General features: G+C 34.4%; 1 protein-coding gene across 3 annotated transcripts in view; it reads right to left on the reverse strand.

Annotated features, from left to right (window-relative positions):
- Positions 1-230: 230 nt before the first annotated feature.
- Fen1 (Flap structure-specific endonuclease 1) overlaps positions 231-21,571 on the reverse strand; it is a 182,793-nt gene continuing 161,452 nt past the window's right edge. For all 3 annotated transcript variants that reach the window (XM_090376844.1, XM_090376843.1, XM_090376845.1), the window contains exons 11-12: positions 19,516-19,633; positions 231-338 (exon numbers count right to left, since the gene is read on the reverse strand). In XM_090376844.1, the coding sequence (XP_090232970.1) occupies positions 276-338; positions 19,516-19,633 (181 nt within the window). In that variant the 3' untranslated portion in view covers positions 231-275. The remainder of the gene's footprint in view (positions 339-19,515; positions 19,634-21,571) is intronic.

The raw sequence follows: 21,571 nt of genomic DNA on the forward strand, positions 1-21,571 counted from the left end.
CGTAATTGAAGTCTTAAGTGTTTTATTGCATTAAACCTATTATCACTGAGATTATTTTAAATAAAGACTAAACGTTTTTAAGCACTACTTATTTGTCTGCTACCAGTTTTACAGGAAACAGACATTTTTTCTTTCACTTCCTCTGTCTAAAAACAATACTTGGCAATAGTAATAGTTGTCAAAACATGGAAAGTACATTAAAAAAATTTCAAAATTATAAAAAATTATACTTCACAGTTGAGAAATTTTATTTAAATACAATGATTACAATATAGTTATTTTGGCTTCTTTCCTGTAGCTCCTTTCTTCTTTTTTTTTGCACCAGCAGATTCTTGTACCTATTGAAAAAGAATATTAATATTACTGATAATTTAATAAAATAGCAAAGACCTATAACTTTTATGAAAAACCTCATGAAGCCATGAGGCTTAATAGTGCAAAGTGCAAGATGAAGAAATTAAAATAACCAAAAATTTAAAAACCAGGAGAGCGAATAATTGGCTTTCAAATATACAAATTTCTTCATTTGGTAAGAATTGTAATGAAATCTGAATCTGAAATTTAAAAGAGAAAACATGACATAATGCATTCAATTTACATGATTGTGGGAAAATCTGAACAAAACCCAGTGTCCATATTTGTGATAACTCAGGTTAAGAATTTTAAGAATGTTAAGAATTTCAGAGGATTTTGAAGGAATCAATCAATGGTTTAACATTCATGTACTGTAATTTCTGATTATATAACTAATTCAATCTAGATTTGTGCATGCTTAACTTGCATAATGTATAGTGAATATATTGAGTGAGCTCCATGCATGGAGTTGCTGTTAAAACTTTGACAATGATGATAATAAGCTCTAGTGTCCAGTGCTTCAGTGGAACCAAATTGTGCTGAAGTACTTTCAATGTAATATGATTAACAACCTAGTTGGCAGAGAATTAAAAATAAACAATATTGTTGATATCCTGTACATTAGAATGGGAAGTATCATGGTTTTTAATAAACAGATGAATGTACTTGTACAAATAAAAAGGTCTGCACGGGTAGCACAGTGTTATAGTCAGTGTCCTCCCCACACTGGGTGGAAAAGACCCGGGTTTGAATCTTTTTGATGATGCAAGGAACTTTAATGGGCTATTTTCACTCCGTGGCTGAGTTAGTCTGTCTTAGGCTTAGATAGCAAACTTTTCCCACAGAAACTGGGGTTTACATCCAGCAAAACAGGCAAATCAATCAGAGAACGCATGCAATTTAGAAACAAAAATAAGTATATGGGTAGATGTAATCATTTACAGATTATCATAATATCAAAGAAAAAGAAAAGTACAAAGATAAAGTTTTTCAGTAATGGCAAAATACATTTTAGACGAAGTGCTAAGGAAGTAATGGCATGTAGATCAGTGTTCCATTTCTGTAATAGTACTTTTAAGGGGCTACTTGAATTATTTTCTTTCAAGAAGCTGACAATTAGTTAATGAGTTCAGTTCATAAATTCTGTTTCTTTGGAACTACATTTTATACCATTATATGTCTGTATGTAAACTCTGGGGCTTAGAGGAGGACAAACATTTTGTGTGTTATCAGACACTCAGTCTAAAACACTGATGGATCCAATATCTTTCTATTTCAGAATATTTAAGAGAAGTCCGGCTGGCCCCTAAAATCCACTCATGCACACCTCTCGATGGTAAGCCCTGTTATGTCACACCTGGTCAGCGTGAAGAGCAAAAGACCAAACCCTCCAACACATGACAGCACGATAAAACAAATGGCCCTTAGTCCCCAAGTGGCTTTCACTCCCACTCTTACAGCAGTGAGAGGATCAGAGTGGAAGCAGAGGGTGCTAAGAATCTCTGGGTATGACCAGGCTGCCATGCATTGAAATTGAACTTGACCCGTTATAACGTAAGATCGCTCATCGGTGAAGACAGGATATTAGAGCTGAAAAAAGGAATTAGAAAATGTGAATTGGAATATCATCGGTTTGGCTGAAACAAGAAGAAGAAATGAAACTTATAAGTTTATCAAGTGTAAATCTGCTGTACATCGATGGAAACAGTGAAAGGAGCGAAGATGGAGTTGGCTTTCTGGTCCATATAGATATAAAAAAAAACATTTTGGAATTCAAAAGTACATCACCAAGAGTGTCAAGACTACTACTCAGGATTTCTAAGAGGTACAAGCTAAAGATTATAATGATTTATGCACCAACGTCAAGCCATGATGATGAAGAGGTTGAAGAAATGTACACCGAAATTGAGTCTTCTAGACAAGCAGAAAACCCACTACACTATCAAATATGGGGGACTTCAATGCTAAGGTTGGAAAGAGACAAAATAGTGCAGAAAGGGAAACTACAGGAAATTTTGGAATTGGTGAAAGAAATGAGAGGTGAAAGACGTGGAATTTGCAGAATCTCGAGGAATGTCAGTAATGAACCCTTCTTTCAAGAAAACAGTGAACAGAAAGTGGACACGGAAGAGCCCAAATGGATTAACAACCAATGAAATCGACTTCATCCTCACTAACAGAAGATATATCATGAATGATGTTACCATTCTGAACAAGTAAATGTTGGAAGTGATCACAGAATGGTAAGATGTACACTTGATATAGATGTAAGAAAGGAAAAAAACTGACTCGAGTAAATAATATGAAGGTCTTTGAGATAACAGAAGAGGAGAAAAAGCAGTATGTACTGGAACTTAAGAAAAAGTTTGAGCTTCTGCATACTGCTTAGGAACAAGATATCGACGAGGAATATTACAACTTTCTGAAAGTGATCAAGCCCAAGAAACCTATAGGTAATAAAAAATCCAAAGAAGAAAAAATTAGCCAAAAAACACATCATGATGAACCAAAGACGACAAACGAAGAGCAACATAAACAATGACAAGGAGAAAATTGAGTATACTGAGTTATTCAAAGACATTAGAAAGAGACTCAGAGAGGACATAAGAAGATTTAACAAAAGAAAAGTAGAACAAGTAAGGGAAAACAAAGGACTTAAATCAGCAGCCACGAGCAGTAATACAGAAAGACAAAAGATACTGAAACTGAAGAATAGTGATCGTGTACTTATAAATAGCAGAGAAGGCATAATTCAAATAGCAGAAGACTACTATAGAGAATTATACAGGGAGTGAGGGAATGATGCCAGCAGTGGGGAAGATGGATCGCAAATTAGTAATAAATATGACATACCCGATATATTTCCCGATGTGGTAGAACATGCATTGAAGAAAATGAAGAATCAGAAAGTCCTGGAAGAAGATTAAGTTACGGTGATGCTACTGTGTTATCAGATGAGACAGATGTCACTTGCCACAAGATTACTGCTGTTGAACCAGTCACGGTAGACTCATGAAACCATATAATGGACGCACTCAACCATGTTGGCTGTTGTCATCACAATCATTCACAAAATGTACTAGAAAAGGTGTGACGCCTAAGGAGTGGAATAATGCAATCATAGTTTTGCTGCATAAGAAAGGAGATAAATCAGAAATTGCAAATTATAGACCAATTAGCTTGTTATCCCACATCTACAAGTTGTTCACAAGGGTCATTACTAACAGATTAGAAAGAATACTTGATGAGAGTCAGCCGAAAGAGAAAGCTGGCTTTAGGATAGGATTCTCCACTATGGGTCACCTTCATGTAATATCACAGCTAATGGAGAAAGCAAATGAATATAAAGCATCATTATGCCTGGCATTTTTTTTGGATTATGAAAAGGCACTCTCCATACAGCATAAGGCAATGTTTTGGGCTCTGGAAAGACAAGGCATGGATACGCCACATATTATGATTTTGAAGAAAATATATGAGAATGCTACCTCCTTTATTAGACTAGACAAAGACAATAGCAAATTTAAAATTGAGAAAGGAGTTTGACATGGAGACACAATATCTCTGAAGTTGTTGAGGAAGCTTTCAGAAGATTAGACTGGTCGCAGAAAGGAGTCAATGTGAATGGAGAGTACCTAAACCATTTATGATTTGCAGATGATATTGTGGTCATAAGCCACAATCCCAAAGAATTAGAGGAAAATCTTAATCAGTTATGCACAGTTAGTAAGAATTTTGGACTAAAGATGAATATAGCTAAAACAAAAGTAATGATGAACAAGTATGCCACAGAAAGGGGTATAATGATTGAAGGAGCAGTAATTGAAAAGGTGGAATCATATACTTATCTGGGACAAGTCATTAGCTGTAATAATGTTAAATGGCTGGAAGTCAAGAATAGAATAGTGGATAGCATTCAGGAAATATAGTCACATACTGAGGAGCAATATCCCAATTTGTCTGAAACAAAATAATGAACCAATATATACTCCACACCATGACTTAATGAAGCAAAACGTGGGCACTCACCAAAAAGAATGGAAGAGAAGCTGAGAACTACACAGCGAAGAATGGAACGAATTATATTAGGAATCAGACTGTTAGATAAGAAGAGAAACACATGGCTTAGGCAGCAAACTCAAGTAGAGGACATTCTTATCAAAACTAAAGAACTAAAATGATTTTGGGCAGGACAAATAGCTCGAAGACATGACAGATGGGCAAAAAAAAATAACAGAATGGTACCCAAGAGGAACTAGAAGAAAACCTGGAAGACAACGACGGAGATGGACAGATGAAATTAATGAGTTTGTGAGCAGTAAACAGATGGCCATTGCACAAAACAGAAGAAACTGGAAAGTTGCTGGAGAGGCTTTCATCCTTCAGTGGATTGAAAATGGCTGATGACAATGTAAACTCTGAGATGACATTTTGAGATGTCATAAGAAAATGACAACTCCAATGTCATTTTCTAATATTAACAAAAATGATTGCCACTAAAGGTTGTATATATATAAAGAAATCTATGGGCCTACTTGGGGTTAAATATCAGTAGATTGATAGATTGTTAAAATATATTTAGCACAAATTGAGAAATTACATTTCTCTCCCTCCCCTAACAATCAAATCACATACTTTGGGAATTTTACTGGTGATATGATTTCCATCACAACTGATGAAAATTAACACTGCACAAAAAGTACATTTTACCAACATTCAAGAACAGCTCAAATATACAATGATGGAGGATGCCACTTAATTTTGTAAATCTCTCTATAGTAAGAACAGACTACATTGTATGCAAAGGTATTCCATAAGCAAACTAACGTTGGACTAAACTTACATTTGAAATGCTATCATCTTCCTTTAGCACTCAAAAAGTCTAGTCTATAACCAGGCTGAACAATGTGGGATTTTGTACCTTGCAGGAAAACCTGGGCTGCAAAATTAGTAAGTTAACATGTTTTACTAATTATGGTTAGCTGCTTTCTCATTTGAACAATACAAACAAACAATACACAAGGGTCTGCCAAAATTCTGTTAACATCTGTTTGGCATTCATCATATCTGAATTGTGGAACTTATCAGAAAAATGTAAACTTTTATTGTCCAGTAAAATCCTTAGTGATTGAATGGAATGTACCCTTAGTGGATGAATGGAGATATCCACTGATATATTATACAACTGTTCCCACAGTCTTCCCGTTTGTCCTGTACCCTTTCCTTGATAGATTTTTGAAAGACTGATATCCTGCTTTGACAAAGTTTTTTTTATTTTTTATACATAAATTACTACAGCCACATGATTTTAAATTGGTTATATCAGATAATGTGGCTTATTTCTCAAGAAATTCCACCATGCATTATGTTGACAATGGTTTTAAACAGTTTTGCATATGCATGAAGTGGAGAAGCATAGTGCTTTTGGAACTGTAATGTTTTTAGTCATTTGCAATTAAATTGATAAAGGTTTGATTTATGAACTAACATGGTTTTTTGGAGGATACCCCCCCCCCCCCGCACACACACACACGTTTAAAAGAATTATCTTTAATAATTAATTCTGAAGGAGTAGCTATATTTAATCTTGTTGCTAGGGAACTAATAATGGTTAGTCATCATTACTCTCATTCTCATTACCAGGGATTTGTCTATAATACCATAGATGTTTTTAGTAACTTGCAATTAAAATAGTATGTTTAACTTATGAACTAATATGATTATTTTGTGAGTCTACATATACGCACAGAGGTTTGTTAATGATTAGGCTCTTGATTTTGTTACTAGGGAACTAGTAATGGTTAGTCATCATCTTTACTTTTGTTCTTTTAATCAGAGGTTTGTTTGCTGCAGAAAAGTTTGCCTTTGGAACCTCATTAATAGACAACTGTTTGTTAATGAAACTGTAGAACAACCTATTCTTTGGACGAGATCTTTTACATCACTATATATGGTTTTACAAAAATTTAGTTAAGATCTCCTGTTTTATGGGTAGTTGGCAGGGTATGACATGTCTTGGAGATTTTCTTAGTTATAGGCATGGACTTGGGGCACGAGAGGAATGATTGTGGTTAATATGTTTTAGCCTATTTGGGACTCTATTTAAGACTATTTTTAAAAATGTCAATGTGGTCGTTTTTGATCCATATTCCTTTGTTGCAGTTAATGTTTTCCAAAGCACCTATTAAAAATGCTTCTTCGTGAAGTCTGTGATTGTGGTATTTGTCCGTAAACAGGACTGAGGTTTTGGTAAAGGAAGACCCATTTATGGTGTTCATACCATGTGAGGAAGGTTGGAACAGATTTTGTTATACAGCATTTCTCAGTGTTGTCCTTATGTTTTCTCTTTCTCTGTCCCATTACTGCTTACCAGAACAAACAACATTACAACAAAAATATATTAGAAATCAACTTATGCAGGGTCAATTCTCTGATTCTTGTCCAGCCATCCTATAAGTACAAAAATAGGTGTCCTGAAAGGCTTCATTCTGAGAGCCTGCCACCTCTGCAAAGGATAGTCCCTTCAGGATGAAGTCCTTCAGGTATCACACATTTTTAAAAACTATGAATATCCCCAACACTTCATTTCAAGAACAATATAATTCACAAAAGAAAAAATGTCAAAAAAAAAACACCACCATCAACCTCTCCCAGAACAAGAGAAAGTTTATCAACATTTCCTATGCAACACATATTAGTGAAGAAATAGTACAAAATTACAATTAAAAAACTCCAAAATACTTTTGTCAGACATACAAAAAAACAATCATAATAAAACATACAATAAAATCTCATTAATACATACAAAGTACTCATTTATATGAAGCAGATACCACTCCCGTGCAAAAGGATAGGCTTTTCTATGTAAATATATTCGTTTATCACAAAATTGGTTAATATGTATTAGAAAGTTCGTTTTCGCCCTGTGAGAAATAAATATTGTTATTTTGTATGTTTGATACAAATCTTGGCACAGCTGTCCAATTATTGCCTCTGGAATTTAGAATTAAATTCAATTACAGTAAATCCTAGCTTTCACGGGGGGGTTACGTTCCTGAGAAATGCTCCAAATACCAAAAACACGAATACTGAGTTATGGTGTCCATAGTAATAAAAGGGTTCCATTCCAAAGTATGAAATATACAGGCAGTTCTCACTTTACGAGTTTTTTTTTCTTCAAAGTATCAAATATCAACAAAATCGAAAATATGAACATTAATTGCAAAAAATGAATGTTCAGTATTTATGAACATTCATAAATACCGAACATTATGAACATTCATAAATACCACATTTCAAACCATGCGTGTAGCTATACAATACAGTGTACCCGGCTTTACGATATTAATCCATTCCAGAGACACCATCGTATTGTGAAAATATCGCAATGTGAATCCAATAACACATTGTTTTTTGGCAATTCATTCCACGACCTCGGAAGTTGAAATTTTCGCTATATAACTCTCTAAAAGGTTGTTTTTAAAGTGCAAATTGTATTAGTTACCAATTCAAATCAATAAAATGCACTACACTTTCATCGTTATCACATGTTCTGTTATAAGAACCAATTTTGAACGCCTTTGTGACATTTTTCTAAAGCACATTTCTGGAGGTCACAACCATAAAACAATAAAAACAATTTGCACTTTCTGGTTTATTGAGCTTTTCTGTTACTGCAAGCGATTATAAATGGGTAGTAAACTCGATGTTACTGCATTTGCGAAAATACCGATAGCTGGAATTGTGTGGTTTTTTGCGTTATTATGGTGAAATGTGTTTTCCCTTTAGTGAAATCTTCAATCGCATAAAAAAACATAAATAAAATTTCAGAATCTTCTCTACATTCCTTTTTTTTAAGCTTCGTAAACTTGTTACTCCGTGCAAATCGTGTTAGTTGCAATTTTTGAGTTCTGTTAAAAAATGCTTATGTATCTATTGAAATTTATAAAGAAAATAGAAGATTATCTTGGAAACAAACCAACAAGTGTGCATTTAGTTGAAGAAGAATTAACATTCTTTAAAATTTGTAAGTCATAAATAATTTCTTTATTATTATAATTTGCTTGATTTTACTGGCTATGTTTTAATTTCTTTGGATAAATCAATTGTTTAAACATAAATTAATTAGCTAATTTCATTGTTGAGAACGTAACCCCTATTTTTAACTTTGTCTATGGGATTTAATTCCTGCACTACGAGCGCGCACTAGGAACGAATTAACTCGTAAAGTCGAGAACTACCTGTATAAGAAAAACTAGTCTAAAATTTTGTCTATGTATATATTATATGTACAATATGACTATGTACATAGATAAACACAGACAGTACATAGTGAAGTACAAACATAAGGCATCGAAATGAAAATAAGAAACAATTTAATATTAAATGTAATATTTATTTGAAATTTCAAACAAATTTTTCAAAAACATATCAAGAATATGGGTTGCTGGGCGAAAAATAACTCTTAATCGAAGTTTGTTTCTTCATTTTTTATTGAGCTCCTTTTGAATTTCCCTGTAATTGTTCTAGGTCTTGTTTAAACTTGATACTCCTTTCCAAATTAGGATCCATTTCCACCACCTTTTCTGAAAGTTGTATGGAGAGGCTAAAGATTTCCTTTAATCATTTGCTATTTAATTCTGGTCTAACAACAATCTTCCTCCTCAGGATCATTTTGGTTCTCATTTCACCTTGTTACTAATTCATCCAACTATTCTATTGTAAGTTCATCTGCATGAGTCTCAATAAATTCCTGAATGTCTGTTGCATCGATGTTTTCAAAGCCTTCTATTCCCTGTGCAATTGCTACAATATCGGCAACCAGTTCATTGACATTAGGGATTGTTTTAGCAACAACCCCTTCTGGCCACAATTTTTGCCGACATGCATTAATTATAGATGCTCTTATCTCATCAACTGATGCCTTGATGTTGATCAGGTAATCTGCGATATTATAATTTTTCTAACTTTGACTTACAATTAAGTCTGACTCCCTTTCCATTTTTTTCATTTAAGCCAACAAAAGTTCTCCTAACATAGTAGAACTTAAACGCAGCAATCACACCTTGGTCTAGCGGTTGTAAAAGTTGTGTTGGGTGGCAAAAACACAATTTCAACGTTTGGTTGACAAAGCTGTTTTGCCTTGTCACGAATGATGAGTGAACTTAACGGAATTTTATTTTTAGTTCGGTCTTCTATCCACAGATTTAAAGCCTTTTCAATTTTTTCTAATTTAACATCACAAGTTACAGAGCAAAATTTTGAAGCAATTAGCATGTTTTCACAGACACTACGGTGGATTTTTTCTTCCGATTTCTTGATTGATCGTACCGTTGACTCATTGATTTTATAATGTTTTGCCACTGATGAGACACTTTCAACATTAAAAAGTTTGTCTACTAACTCAATTTTACTGGCTAATGTCATCACCTTTGATCTTTTCAAAATTCCCTTGTTATTTGTAACCATATTTTTGTAGGGGGTTAGAAAAGAACTTGTCCACAATAAAGACACTTTCTTTTAATTGTTAACACTCGAAAAAGTCTGTTTACACTAACACACTGCAAAACAGTAGATTTTTCACTTTTGTACGCATATCAATTAAAAGCAAATGACAAAACCTTCCATGACAAGGGCATAATGCACACTGAACAAGGATTAGCGTGAAACTTCTGCGAAAAATGTTCATGGTGCTTTAAAATTCACATTTTTTTTTAGGTTTCATTTTATATTAAATTAGCAACTGCGAATACAGATACCGTGAATAGTGGGAGTTTAATGTATATTAAGAATTAAAACAGCCACACCAACATTTTCAAAAACAGTCATAACCCAAATTAAAAAATTGTTTCTCTTACCCCCTCCCCTGTCCATCCCCACCAACTAAGAAGATCCCCAAGACTTATGCTGAACTCTACCAACAATCGCAAAACAGAGGATCTTAACTGAACTGTTGGATAAACCTACAGATATCAATGTAACACATCCAGTGCTAAAGAATAGGTTTTATTTTATGATCTCATTAACAAACTCTGTTCGGTAATGAAGTTAGAAAACAAACTTTTCTGCAGTATCTTAGACAACCCTCTGGTTAAGAGATTAAAAGTGATCAACTCTTCTACAGTATTAGAAACAAACCTGCAGTAACAAGAAATTAGTAATCTTTGGCTGTCTCTTCTAAGCAGATTAAAGATAACTAATCCTTTAATTGTTAACAAAGCTCTGGTAACCAAAGTAAAAAAAAACAAACCTGATAATGAGTTTTTACACTAACACACTGCAAAACAGTAGATTTTCCACTTTTGTAAGCATATCAATTAAAAGCAAATGACAAAACCTTCCATGACAAGGGCATGCATGTACACAAGGGTGTGTATGTACACTGGATTGGCTCTGCATTAACAGCACCTACCTATCCAATACCTCGTGGGACTATCTTTTGCCCATAATTCAGCTGGTACACCCTTTGGCATGGACTCTACAAAGGATGTCGTAGAGTCCATGTAGGGTGTCCTGTGGTAGTTCTACTCATGTGTTGCACAATGTGCCCATAATGCCTACATAATGTCCTTTCCCAGTGGGTCCAAAACATGCTCAAACAGGTTGAGATAAGATGAGTTAGGCAGCCATGGGAAGGCTGAGAATTCATTGTCATATTTCCAAAACCAGTTACTAACCTGATGGGCCTTGTGGCATGGCATGTTGTCTGGATACACTGTCATCATTAAGTGGTGTACTTGATCAGTGATGATAGAAAGGTAAGTGTTCCCACCGAGCCATTGATTAAGGATGGTCAGAAGACCCAGGACATGCTCCCAAAACAGTTCCTCAAACCATAACACCAATGGCAACAGCATGGTGAATACCAATAGTGCACCCAGGTGCCATAGCCTCATGTTTCTTTCACCAAATGTGGATATGCCCACCATGATGATAGAGTTGGAAACAGGATTCATCAGATTGGGTGACAGATTTCCACATGATGGTCCAGCATTGGTGCTGATGTGCCCACACAAGCCATAGTTTGTCTTGCATGGGTATTCATGATTGCTGTTAATGCCATAGCCTATATGAGCTAATTTCTGGCACATAGTCCATGTGGGTATTGGTCTTGCTATTCCTACATTGTACTGGGTGGTTGGGTGGGCCACTGCTGCACTGCTGTTGCTGTGCTATGAAATGAGACATGCAACACTCATTGTTGGCATTGACCACGTGCAACTTTTGGCTGGCTGTCTGACTAGCCAAAAGTTTGCACAAAAGTTGCAAAATAGCTCTACTCAAAATACTGCACAAGCCTGGGAGATCAATATTGGATCCACAGGCCTACAGACCTATTTCGCTTTTAGCCAACCTGGGGAAGTTATTTGAGAGAATGGTAGCCCCAAGAATCCTAAAAATGCTAGAAGAACATCATTTATGCTCAGAAGCACAATACGGCTTCAAGAAAGGGTGCTCGGCTGAGGACACCATAAATCTTCTGATCAACTACGTGTCCAACTCAACTGCTAAATATGTACTGCGGTGTTTGTGGACTTTGAGGGCATGTTTGACACTTTATGGTGGGAAAGTGCCCTCAGGAGCTTGAGGTCCGTAGACTGTGATGTGTATATCTACAGTGTTCTGCGATTGTACTTTGTGATAGATTTATTAAGGTTGTGGCTAAACATCTTACGTATTGGGCTCAGGTTTCCAGAGGATGCCCCCAAGGATCAGTGGTTAACGAGGGAACACAATGGTATCAGCAAGACAGCTTATGTGGATGACTTGGTGATTGTGGCTGATGGAAGCACAAGGAGAATAACTGAAGAGAAAATACAGCCTATCTTGGATGATTTGATGGCACGGGCTACAGTCAACAAACTGAAAATATCCCCCAGTAAAACTAGTTTTATGACTTTTAAGAACCATTTTAGCCACAACAGACCGTCCAGCATCCGACTGAATAATTCCCAGATCCCTTATGTATCCCAAACTAAGTATTTGGGTATCATTTTAAATAAACTCAGTTTTCTGCCTCATGTGTCAAAACTAAGGGATAAAATCTGTTTTTTTTCACAGCATCTGTCATCAGAGTCTCCAGAAAGAAGTGGGGATTATCGAAGAGAACCTTAATTGTAAAACCATATTCTTGCCTATTATTTCATACGTAGAAAGTGTTTGGTACCAAAAAGTATCAAAGGTTAAAGTGAAACAGAAACAGAAACTTATTTCCACACAAAGATCAGTTCTTCTGACGATCAATAATATTCCAAGGACTGTTTCAAATAACACACCCCAAATAGTTGGCGGTATGATCCCTGTGGATTTGTATGTTGTTTTCCGGGGTTTGATATACTATCTACAAAAAGGTCAATCTAAGACAATGCTTGGTGTTACAACTCCGTTTTTTCACAGCATCTGTCAACAGAGTCTCCAGAAAGGAGTGGGGATTATCAAAGAGAATTTTGAACCTTTGGACCTAGCAAGTGAATTTTGAAGGGAGAAGAAAAGGATTTGGAAGGAATTTACTGTTGTCTGGCAAAGAAGATGGGACGAGAGCAAATTCGGGCTTGTTACAAGAAAGTATATCACGCAAGTGGAATTCACAACAACCCCTGGAGTTATTTTGTGGATTAGGCCTTCTATGACAACTTCTTATCTGCTAACAGGGCATGGGTCTCTCTGGGCTAAGTTATTTGAATGCGGTCTGGAGCCTGACCCGTACTGCACTTTTTTTTTTTTTTTTTTTTTTGTTACTTGTTGGCACATTGGCTTCTGTGGCCATAATGCACCTCTCAAGATTTCTGCACTACTCTGATCAAAGTCAACTCAGTGTGTGTATATATATATATATATATATACCTTCCAAATAACCAGGCATTGTTTTTTTTTTTCCAAATGTAACTTGGGTACCCTTAACTGATAATCTTCAATTATTAAATTATGTTATTTATTGTATTATAGTAACTTATAATTTTCATTTCCTTGCAGTCCTCAAAGAAGTGGTAAGAATATAACAGAAAATGTCTGATTTCCATCTGAACGTAATTTCAAACTGGAAATAAACAGATATTCTAATGAATTCGCTAGGTGAGATCAGCAAAAGGGTGTCCATATGAGGAAAGACTTCGAATATGTAGCTTGTAAACTAGGCACCTTAGAGAAGATTTGATTGAGGTGTTTAAGGCTCTGAGAGACATAAGTAAAAGGAACGAAGACGAAATTTTCATGGTTATAAATGATTCTAGAACTAGGGGCCATAATTTCAAGTTAGGGGAATGGGGTAGATGATTAGACTGGATTGCAGGAAGTTTTATTTTAGCCAGTGAGTTATAAATTACCGGAATACATTACCTACATGGGTGGTAATGTATTCCGGTAATTTATAACTGGAGGAAGTTTTATTTTAGCCAGTGAGTTATAAATTATCGGAATACATTACCTACATGGGTGGTAATGTATTCCGGTAATTTATAACTGGAGGCTGACAGTTTGGGGAAATTCAAATTACCTATGGGAGAAGGGAAATGCATAGGTTGTCTATTTCCTTTTCTCTTATTATTTTTTTTAATTTTCTTCTTATTATTATTTTAATTTTCTTCTTCTTATTATTTTATGTTTCTTCTTATTTTTTATTTTATTTATTTTTTAGCTGGTGCAGCATAAACCATAGGCTTCCTTGCACCATGTGGCCATTACTAATACTGATATTGAACTCAAGTGTTTTATCCTTCTTTGGACAAATTGAGTTTCTAATTTCTTCATATTTATAATTTCACCTGTTTTGCATGTATTAAACCATACACACTTATGAGGCCAATCTAATTTTTATAGGCCATGGCTGTTTTATTAAATTAACTGTTTAAAACAAAACAAAGTCTTCACCATAAATCTGAATAATTTCATGGATAACTCATTAAATTATTCAGAGTTTAGTGAAGGAAGGAAGTGAAAACAAACATTTAGTAAGATTTCATACTCTCCTATTTTGTAGGATTAATCCTAATGTCTTAACTACATTAGGATTAATTAAACTACAGCATAATGCAAATATAAATGTGGAAAAAAAAAAAACAACAACATTAACCACAGTTAGTAACAATTAATACAGTTAGTTCTGTTATAACGCAGTACATGTGTTCCTAAAAATCTCCCCGTTATGGTATTTCCCACATTAAAAACAACAGAGTTTATGGGAAAAGTAGGGATAGGGGCAGAGCACTCAAAGAAAAAAAAAAAAAAAAAAAGTTTAGTCTAAGAAAAACACTAAAAAAATTAGGAACCCAATAAAATTGCTAACACAGGTTTAAACATTTTAAATTTCTAGTAAATAAATAAATATTACAGTAAATATAGCACTGTAATATATACATACTACCTGGTATTTCTGTCCACTGAATTTTCTTTGGATTGTAAAATTTAAAACAGTAAAAAAGATAAACAATCAATAACAACGAACACAATATGCACAAATTGCAAAAGAGATATGGAGTAAAAAGTATGAAGCTTAAAAAATAGGAATGAAGAGAAGATTCTGAAAATTTATTTGTTTTTTTATATGATTGAAGATTTCATGGAATGGGAAACACATTTCACCATAATAACATAAAAACCCACACAATTCCAACTATATTAATGCAAATGCAATAAGATCGAGTTTACTATCCATTTATAATTAGATTGCACTAACAGAAAAGCCCAATAAACCAGGAACTGCAAATTGCTTTTGTTTATGGTAGTGATCTCCAAAAATGTGTTCCTCTGCTCACGCTATCCCACCTCATAAAATTTCTTTTTGAACAGAAAAATGTGAGCTCCTGAAAATGTGAGTTGGCCTACAATATCGTGTTATCTTGTGAATACAGCAAATGACAACAGTGTGTCTCCGACTAATGCAAAAACAGTAAATGGGAAATATAACTCTCACACACATTTGATGTTTCACATTTTTTAAGCTTCGTAAACTTGTAGTATTGCTGCGCAGGTAGCTACGCTCGGCTTGGTGCCGGGTTTTGAGTTCACCTGGTGTTACTCATAGACGATATCGCACTATACTTGCATTGTTCCCTAATATATCAGTCACGTTGGAGCAAATTCGTGTTGCGAAAATACACGTTATAGCAGAACTGACTGTACTAAGAAAGTAAACTGAAATACACAATTAACTGAAGGAATGCAAAAGCTTTTTAATCATTACTTTATGAAAAAAAACAGTGATTTTGGCACTTTCTAACAGTACAGGTAACCCTCATATAACACAATAGTTTGGTTCCTACAAAATCTCACGTAATGCGAAACCGTGTTATATAGGACTAAAAACCAGTACAAAAAAAGGGGGGTTACATTCCAAAAGTTAACAAAAATATGCCATTTTTTAAATAACTATTGGAAACTTAATTTTTATAGTAGTAATAACTTAATAGTTTAACTTTATTTTTATAATAGTAGTAACTTAAATAGTAATAAGTGAACAAATGTTTTACCTTACAAACTGTGATTCTTATATGTGAGATAATGTACATTCATTTAAGTTTCTTCCTCTTCATCACTGCTAAGCACTATCTCTTCTGCAGCATCTAGATTTCGTGTACCTTCTGCCCTCTTTAAAAGTCACGAACTGCACCCTTCGAAGTCAATTATTTTTTATGGTCTGAAGCAATCACAAGACCCCCACTTTAAATGATACGTGAAAATCGGAAGAATATTTCTAGTTAGCAAAATAAAAAAGTTACACTTACATACATAGCTTAATTAATACATACTGTAATATGTACATACTAATCGATATTTCTGTTCACTGACTTTTTTTGGTTATAAACTTTAAAACAGTAAAAATGATAAGCAAAATTAATAACACAGAACATGGCACACACAAGTTGCAACAAACATGATACGGAGTAATGAGTTTCTGAAAATTTATTTGTTTTTTATATGATTGAATATTTCATGGAAGGGGAAACATTTCACCATAATAATGTGAAAACTCACAGAATTCCAGCTATCGGTACTTTAGCAAATGCAAGAAGATTGAGTTTACTACCCATTTATAATTGATTGCACTAACAGAAGACCAATAAACCAGAAACTGCAAATTGTTTTTATTGTTTCTGGTAGTGACCTCCAGAAATGTGCTTTAGAAAAATACCACAAAGGCGATAATGACTAGCGAGTCAACAGAAGGGATTCACAAAAAGGAATGGAATCGTTGAAAATTACATCTAACATAATAGCAGGGTTTTCCCAGCACAAAAACTCAAAAATACAGTGTTATGCGAGATTTCTTGCAATTCTCAAACCGTGTTAGAGCGAAACCTTGTTGTTGAAGTACAGTGTTGTGCGAGGATTGCCACAATTTATCAATCGCGTTGTAGAAGTATTTACGTTGTTACACGGGGTTGCTGGTATTTGTAAAATACTGTATCAGCAAGGATGTAGTAGAAAAAATGACATACATGAGAGATATTTGAAAATGAATTTATATGCACGTAATTCACTTTTTTAAAGTAATACCTTAATTATTATTATCACAATCATCTTTTTAGATTCAAAAAAGCCATATTCTCCAAAACCAATAATTTCACAAAAAACACAAACTGTGCAAAAAAGTAATTGAAATAACTTTTTATGAAAGGACTGTCTAGGAACCAAATCCTTGAGGATTTGGTTCCTCAAGGATTTGAATGTCCACCACATAGTATCATTAAAAACTGGGTTATTGAATTCAAAAGGGGTCACAGTAACCCAAAATAAACTTAGGCCAAAATGAACAGTGATGTTGTCCATGACCCAGGTTTGACTATCAGATTGAGTTACAATGCATAACAAAGACACTATACATTCTTGAGCAAGGATTTCATGGAATGGGATGAAAAAAAGACAGGGAGAGAGAGAGAGAGAAAGAAAGAAAGAACCACTGAAAATGAATATCAAATCTTTTGTTGCTCATTTTCAGTGAAAAGACAATTGTTGAGCAATTTATCTGGGATTCAAACGAGTTTGTTAGCCAACTGGTGACCACAGATGAAACTTGGATACATTATCTCAAGTATTCCTTGGATATATTACTATGATTTAAGGACAATGACAGTTCATGAAGAGGAATTATGAAGGATCTTTTATCACAAGAAATTTCAAATGGTGCTATCAACCCAAGGTGAAGGAATATTTACTGAGGATGAGAAGGGTTGATATTATTCTTCCTTGCTACTAAAATTTTGGGAACAATTAAAGGCCAAATGTAATAAGAAATTCTCTGGAGGGATTCTCTTCCTGTGAGACAAAGCCCCTAATCAGAAGGTGCTTCTTGTGTTAAAAGATCCTTTGATAACTATGGAAAGAAACAGCAATCCAAGTTATAAACTGTCACACAAACACAACCTATTCTGCAGATATGACCCCTTCTGATTACTACTTGTTCTCTATACCTTGGGGAACAACCTGAAAGGCAACTCTGACACAAATAATGACATTATTCATTATTTAAGGAGTGAGTCAAAGAGTAGTTGGAAGATCGAAGACAGTAGGTCCTATGTAAGGGTTCTAGAAAAATGGTGGGAACGTTGCATTGTGTAGCCTTTATGGCGATTGCTGAATAAACAGTGATTCATTTTCAGATTGCTTTATTCTTTCTAGAGTAGGCCAGGATAAGACAGGAACTTTTCAACCACACCTTGTATGCAACAAAGTGCAATGAAGATTTTTTAAACAAGTAAGAACCCATAATTTCTCATTTCTAAAATAATGCACAAAACTGACTATTCTTTTAAAAATGTTGTGTTTAATTTTCTCAAAAAATGAAAAATCACATGTAATAAATTACCAATCAAAAAAACCTTTCTCTTCCATGCTAAAAATACATTTCAGCAAGCTGTTTATTGAAAATTCATACTTGCAAATTTTAAGTATTGGGACATAAAATTTTAAGATATTATTGGTCTATAAAATTTTAGATGCAGACTTGTCTTCCTGCCTGCACACACACCAATAATCTCAACCTTTCTTTCAAATTAATTACTAATAATAAATCAATATATATGATAAGACACAGCAGTAAAATATTGCATTCTACCATAAAATGCAACAACCATACCTTTTCCATTTTAAAGTTATTTGCTTTGTATATTTTCTAAAATCACTAATTTTATTTTGTTCAGTTAACAGAGTATGGGAAATTTTCATTCTGGGATCTATTTTCATAGGAAGCTCTATAAAAACACTTAGCATTAACACATGCATGTAAAAAGAGGCCAAATATGGTTAATTAAAGCTATTACAAAATAATGCATTGTCTAAGCAGTGACAGATTCAAGCAATTTACCATATTTTATTCAGCAGAATCTTTAATTTCTTTACTCAGATATCCTAGAAAAATTGTGAAAAATAAAAAAAAATATTTTTCTCAGTCACATGAAGAAGAAGAAAAACAGAATTGTTTTCCGGTTTAATTCCATTCATACTGAGTTATTGAAGATATCAAGAGAATCATGCCTTTGTTACCTCTAGCAATATATTATTTGTTCAGAGATAATAAGATAATGTAAAGAAACAAGGGAATTTGGGAAGGTGGGGGGGGGATTTTAAAATGCTTCTGGCAGAATCAAGTAATATCTTCAACTTAATATATTTCTTGAAAAGGAATTGCACTAGTATTTTTCCATTTAATTATACTGAAAAGATAATATTTAAAAATAAAAAAAAACTCATATGATGATAAAAAATAGATAACTCATATGATGAGCCATTTATAGAGTTAAAGTTAAAATGCTAACTGGCTAACAATAAATAGGATGTTACAAAAGCATTTCCAAAAATTCTGGAATGCATTCTAGGATGCAAAAAAAAAAGTCATAAACACCTATCTGATTCTGAATGGTTATGGAGATATGGCTATTTGTATTAAACAAACGCAAATAATAAAAAATTAAATTACATAAGAATAAGCACACAAGTACTTAGTATGAATAAATATTTTACTGGGGCATTTGTGTATTCTTATTTATTTATTTTTTACCATTCAAAACTCCACAACAATTTTTTAAAATTCAAGGAACAAACATTCAAAATTCGAGACAATTTTATAAGACTTTTTTAATTTTATTTTTTTATTCCCTAGAGTATGCCCACAAATTTTTTTGCATATAATTTTGAAATACCCTGTATATAATATGAATCTGGACTTACTTTTCGTTTGGAAGGATTACTTGCAGGCAAAACTTGGAAAAAAGTATCAAGGCGACCTTGCGTGGAGCCATGGCGACCTTTCAACAATTTCTTAGCTCCATTTCTTACACGTTCCTCACTAGAGAAAAATATAGTAAGAAAAAGAATTTATCAATTTCCTTATACGAAATTTGTAAAGTAGCTTGGTTGTGTGTAGCTAATCCATAAATATAAACAATTCCAGTTTCATATTAGTTCTTTTTTTTTTTTTTTTTTTGTGTGGTAATCCAGATGACACTAATAAACTTAAAGCATGGAAAGTTTTTTAAAAATAGTTTTTCTCGATTACTACTGTAAAATACTATCAGACAATGAAAACTCCACTGTAACATAAAGAAATTCCTGAATAAAGTTAAGCACATAACAAAGCTGGATGACTCATAAATACAGCATCATCAGGACCCACGCCAGATTTTGAAATTCAGTTTTTTTTTGTTTTTTTTTGAAGGTTATGCACATAGCCTAAGTATTCAGAGGCAATCTGATAGTTTTATTAGATAATACAGTAGCTCTGATCTTATAATCTTCACAGAAAGATAGTTGCCAACATTAAATAAGAATGTTTACCTACACTGCCAGACTGGTCCAATGGGTGGTTAACATACTTGCGTAAAAAAAAATAAAAGTTGTGGGTCTGAACGCTGGCACAACCCATAGGGATGTTACAATTGTCCAATAATTTTTAATATGAAGTATAAAGAGTGTGATGTGATTTCAGCAACTGAATTGCCTTAAAAACTAAACAAACACTACTGTAAGGGATGGGTGAAATGGGAAGGGGTTTTTTTTTTTTTTTTTGGCTGATGCTTATAAGCTTGCTTTCTTGTATCATATGCATCTGCTAATTAGCATTAGCATTAGTTGAGGCATATGATGCAAGAAAGCAAGCTTATGCAGCCAAAAGAAAAAACCCCTCGTATTTCATCCCCCCATTCGTTCCCAATGCCTGTCCAGCTCACAGCCTTAAATTTATTTAGGCTATTAGCTTCCACAACATAAGATGGAAGCCTGTTCCGCCAATCAACTACCCACTGGCTAAAGGCAAATTTCCGCACATCTATTCAACTATCTTTCCTCAATTTGAAACTGTGACCCCTCAGGTTCTTAGTCTGAGCAAGACGACGAATCCCATCAGCATTCAGCTTGCTCAACCCATTCAAGGCCTCATACAATTCAATCAGATCACCTCTCAAGTGCCTACTCTCCAGGCACTGCAATTTGCAGAACTCAAACTTTTGTTCCCTTCACCAATCTTGTTGCCCTTCTTTGTACTCGTTCTAACAACTCTACATCCTTCCTAAAATGAGGCCTCCAGACCTGTACACAGTACTCTAGGTGTGGCCTGACCAATGCCTTATATAATGGGGATTATCACCTCCCTGTCCCTGCTAGAAAAATTCCTATATATCATTGACAAGACTCATGACCTGCGCTGGAAGCCCATCTGCACTACTCAGCGAACTTCATATTTGACTGCACAATTACCCCCAGGTCTTTTTCACATTCCACTTCCCTGAGTGTAGTACCACACAGTTGGTAAGTTTCTCTTCGGTTATTACTACCCACATGCAGTACTTTGCATTTTTCAATGTTAAACTCCAGTTGCCACTTCTCAGCCCATTTTCCCAACTTATCTAGATCCAGTTGGAGTAGCATACTGTCATTACTGTTGTTAACAATCCTGCCAACATTTGTATCATCTGCAAACCTGGACATTAAACCTGATATACCTTCATCAATATCATTGATAAATATACAAAACAACACTGGACCCAACACCAAACCCTGGGAAACTCCACTAATAACATTTGTCCATGAAGAGCAGTGTCCATTGAATACCACTCTCTGTTATCTCCCACTCAACCATCCCTTTATTCATTGTAGCAACTTACCCTTGATTCCATACCTTTCCAATTTGTACAGCAGTCTTCCATGTGAAACAGCATCAAAAGCTTTCCTGAAATCCAAGTATATGATATCAAAATTATTTTTGGCATTCAGTTCCTTTGTGACCACA

Source organism: Mastigoproctus giganteus, chromosome 7 (assembly GCF_048544385.1).
Source record: "Mastigoproctus giganteus isolate SK-2022 chromosome 7, ASM4854438v1, whole genome shotgun sequence".
Lineage (NCBI taxonomy): Eukaryota > Metazoa > Arthropoda > Arachnida > Uropygi > Thelyphonidae > Mastigoproctus > Mastigoproctus giganteus.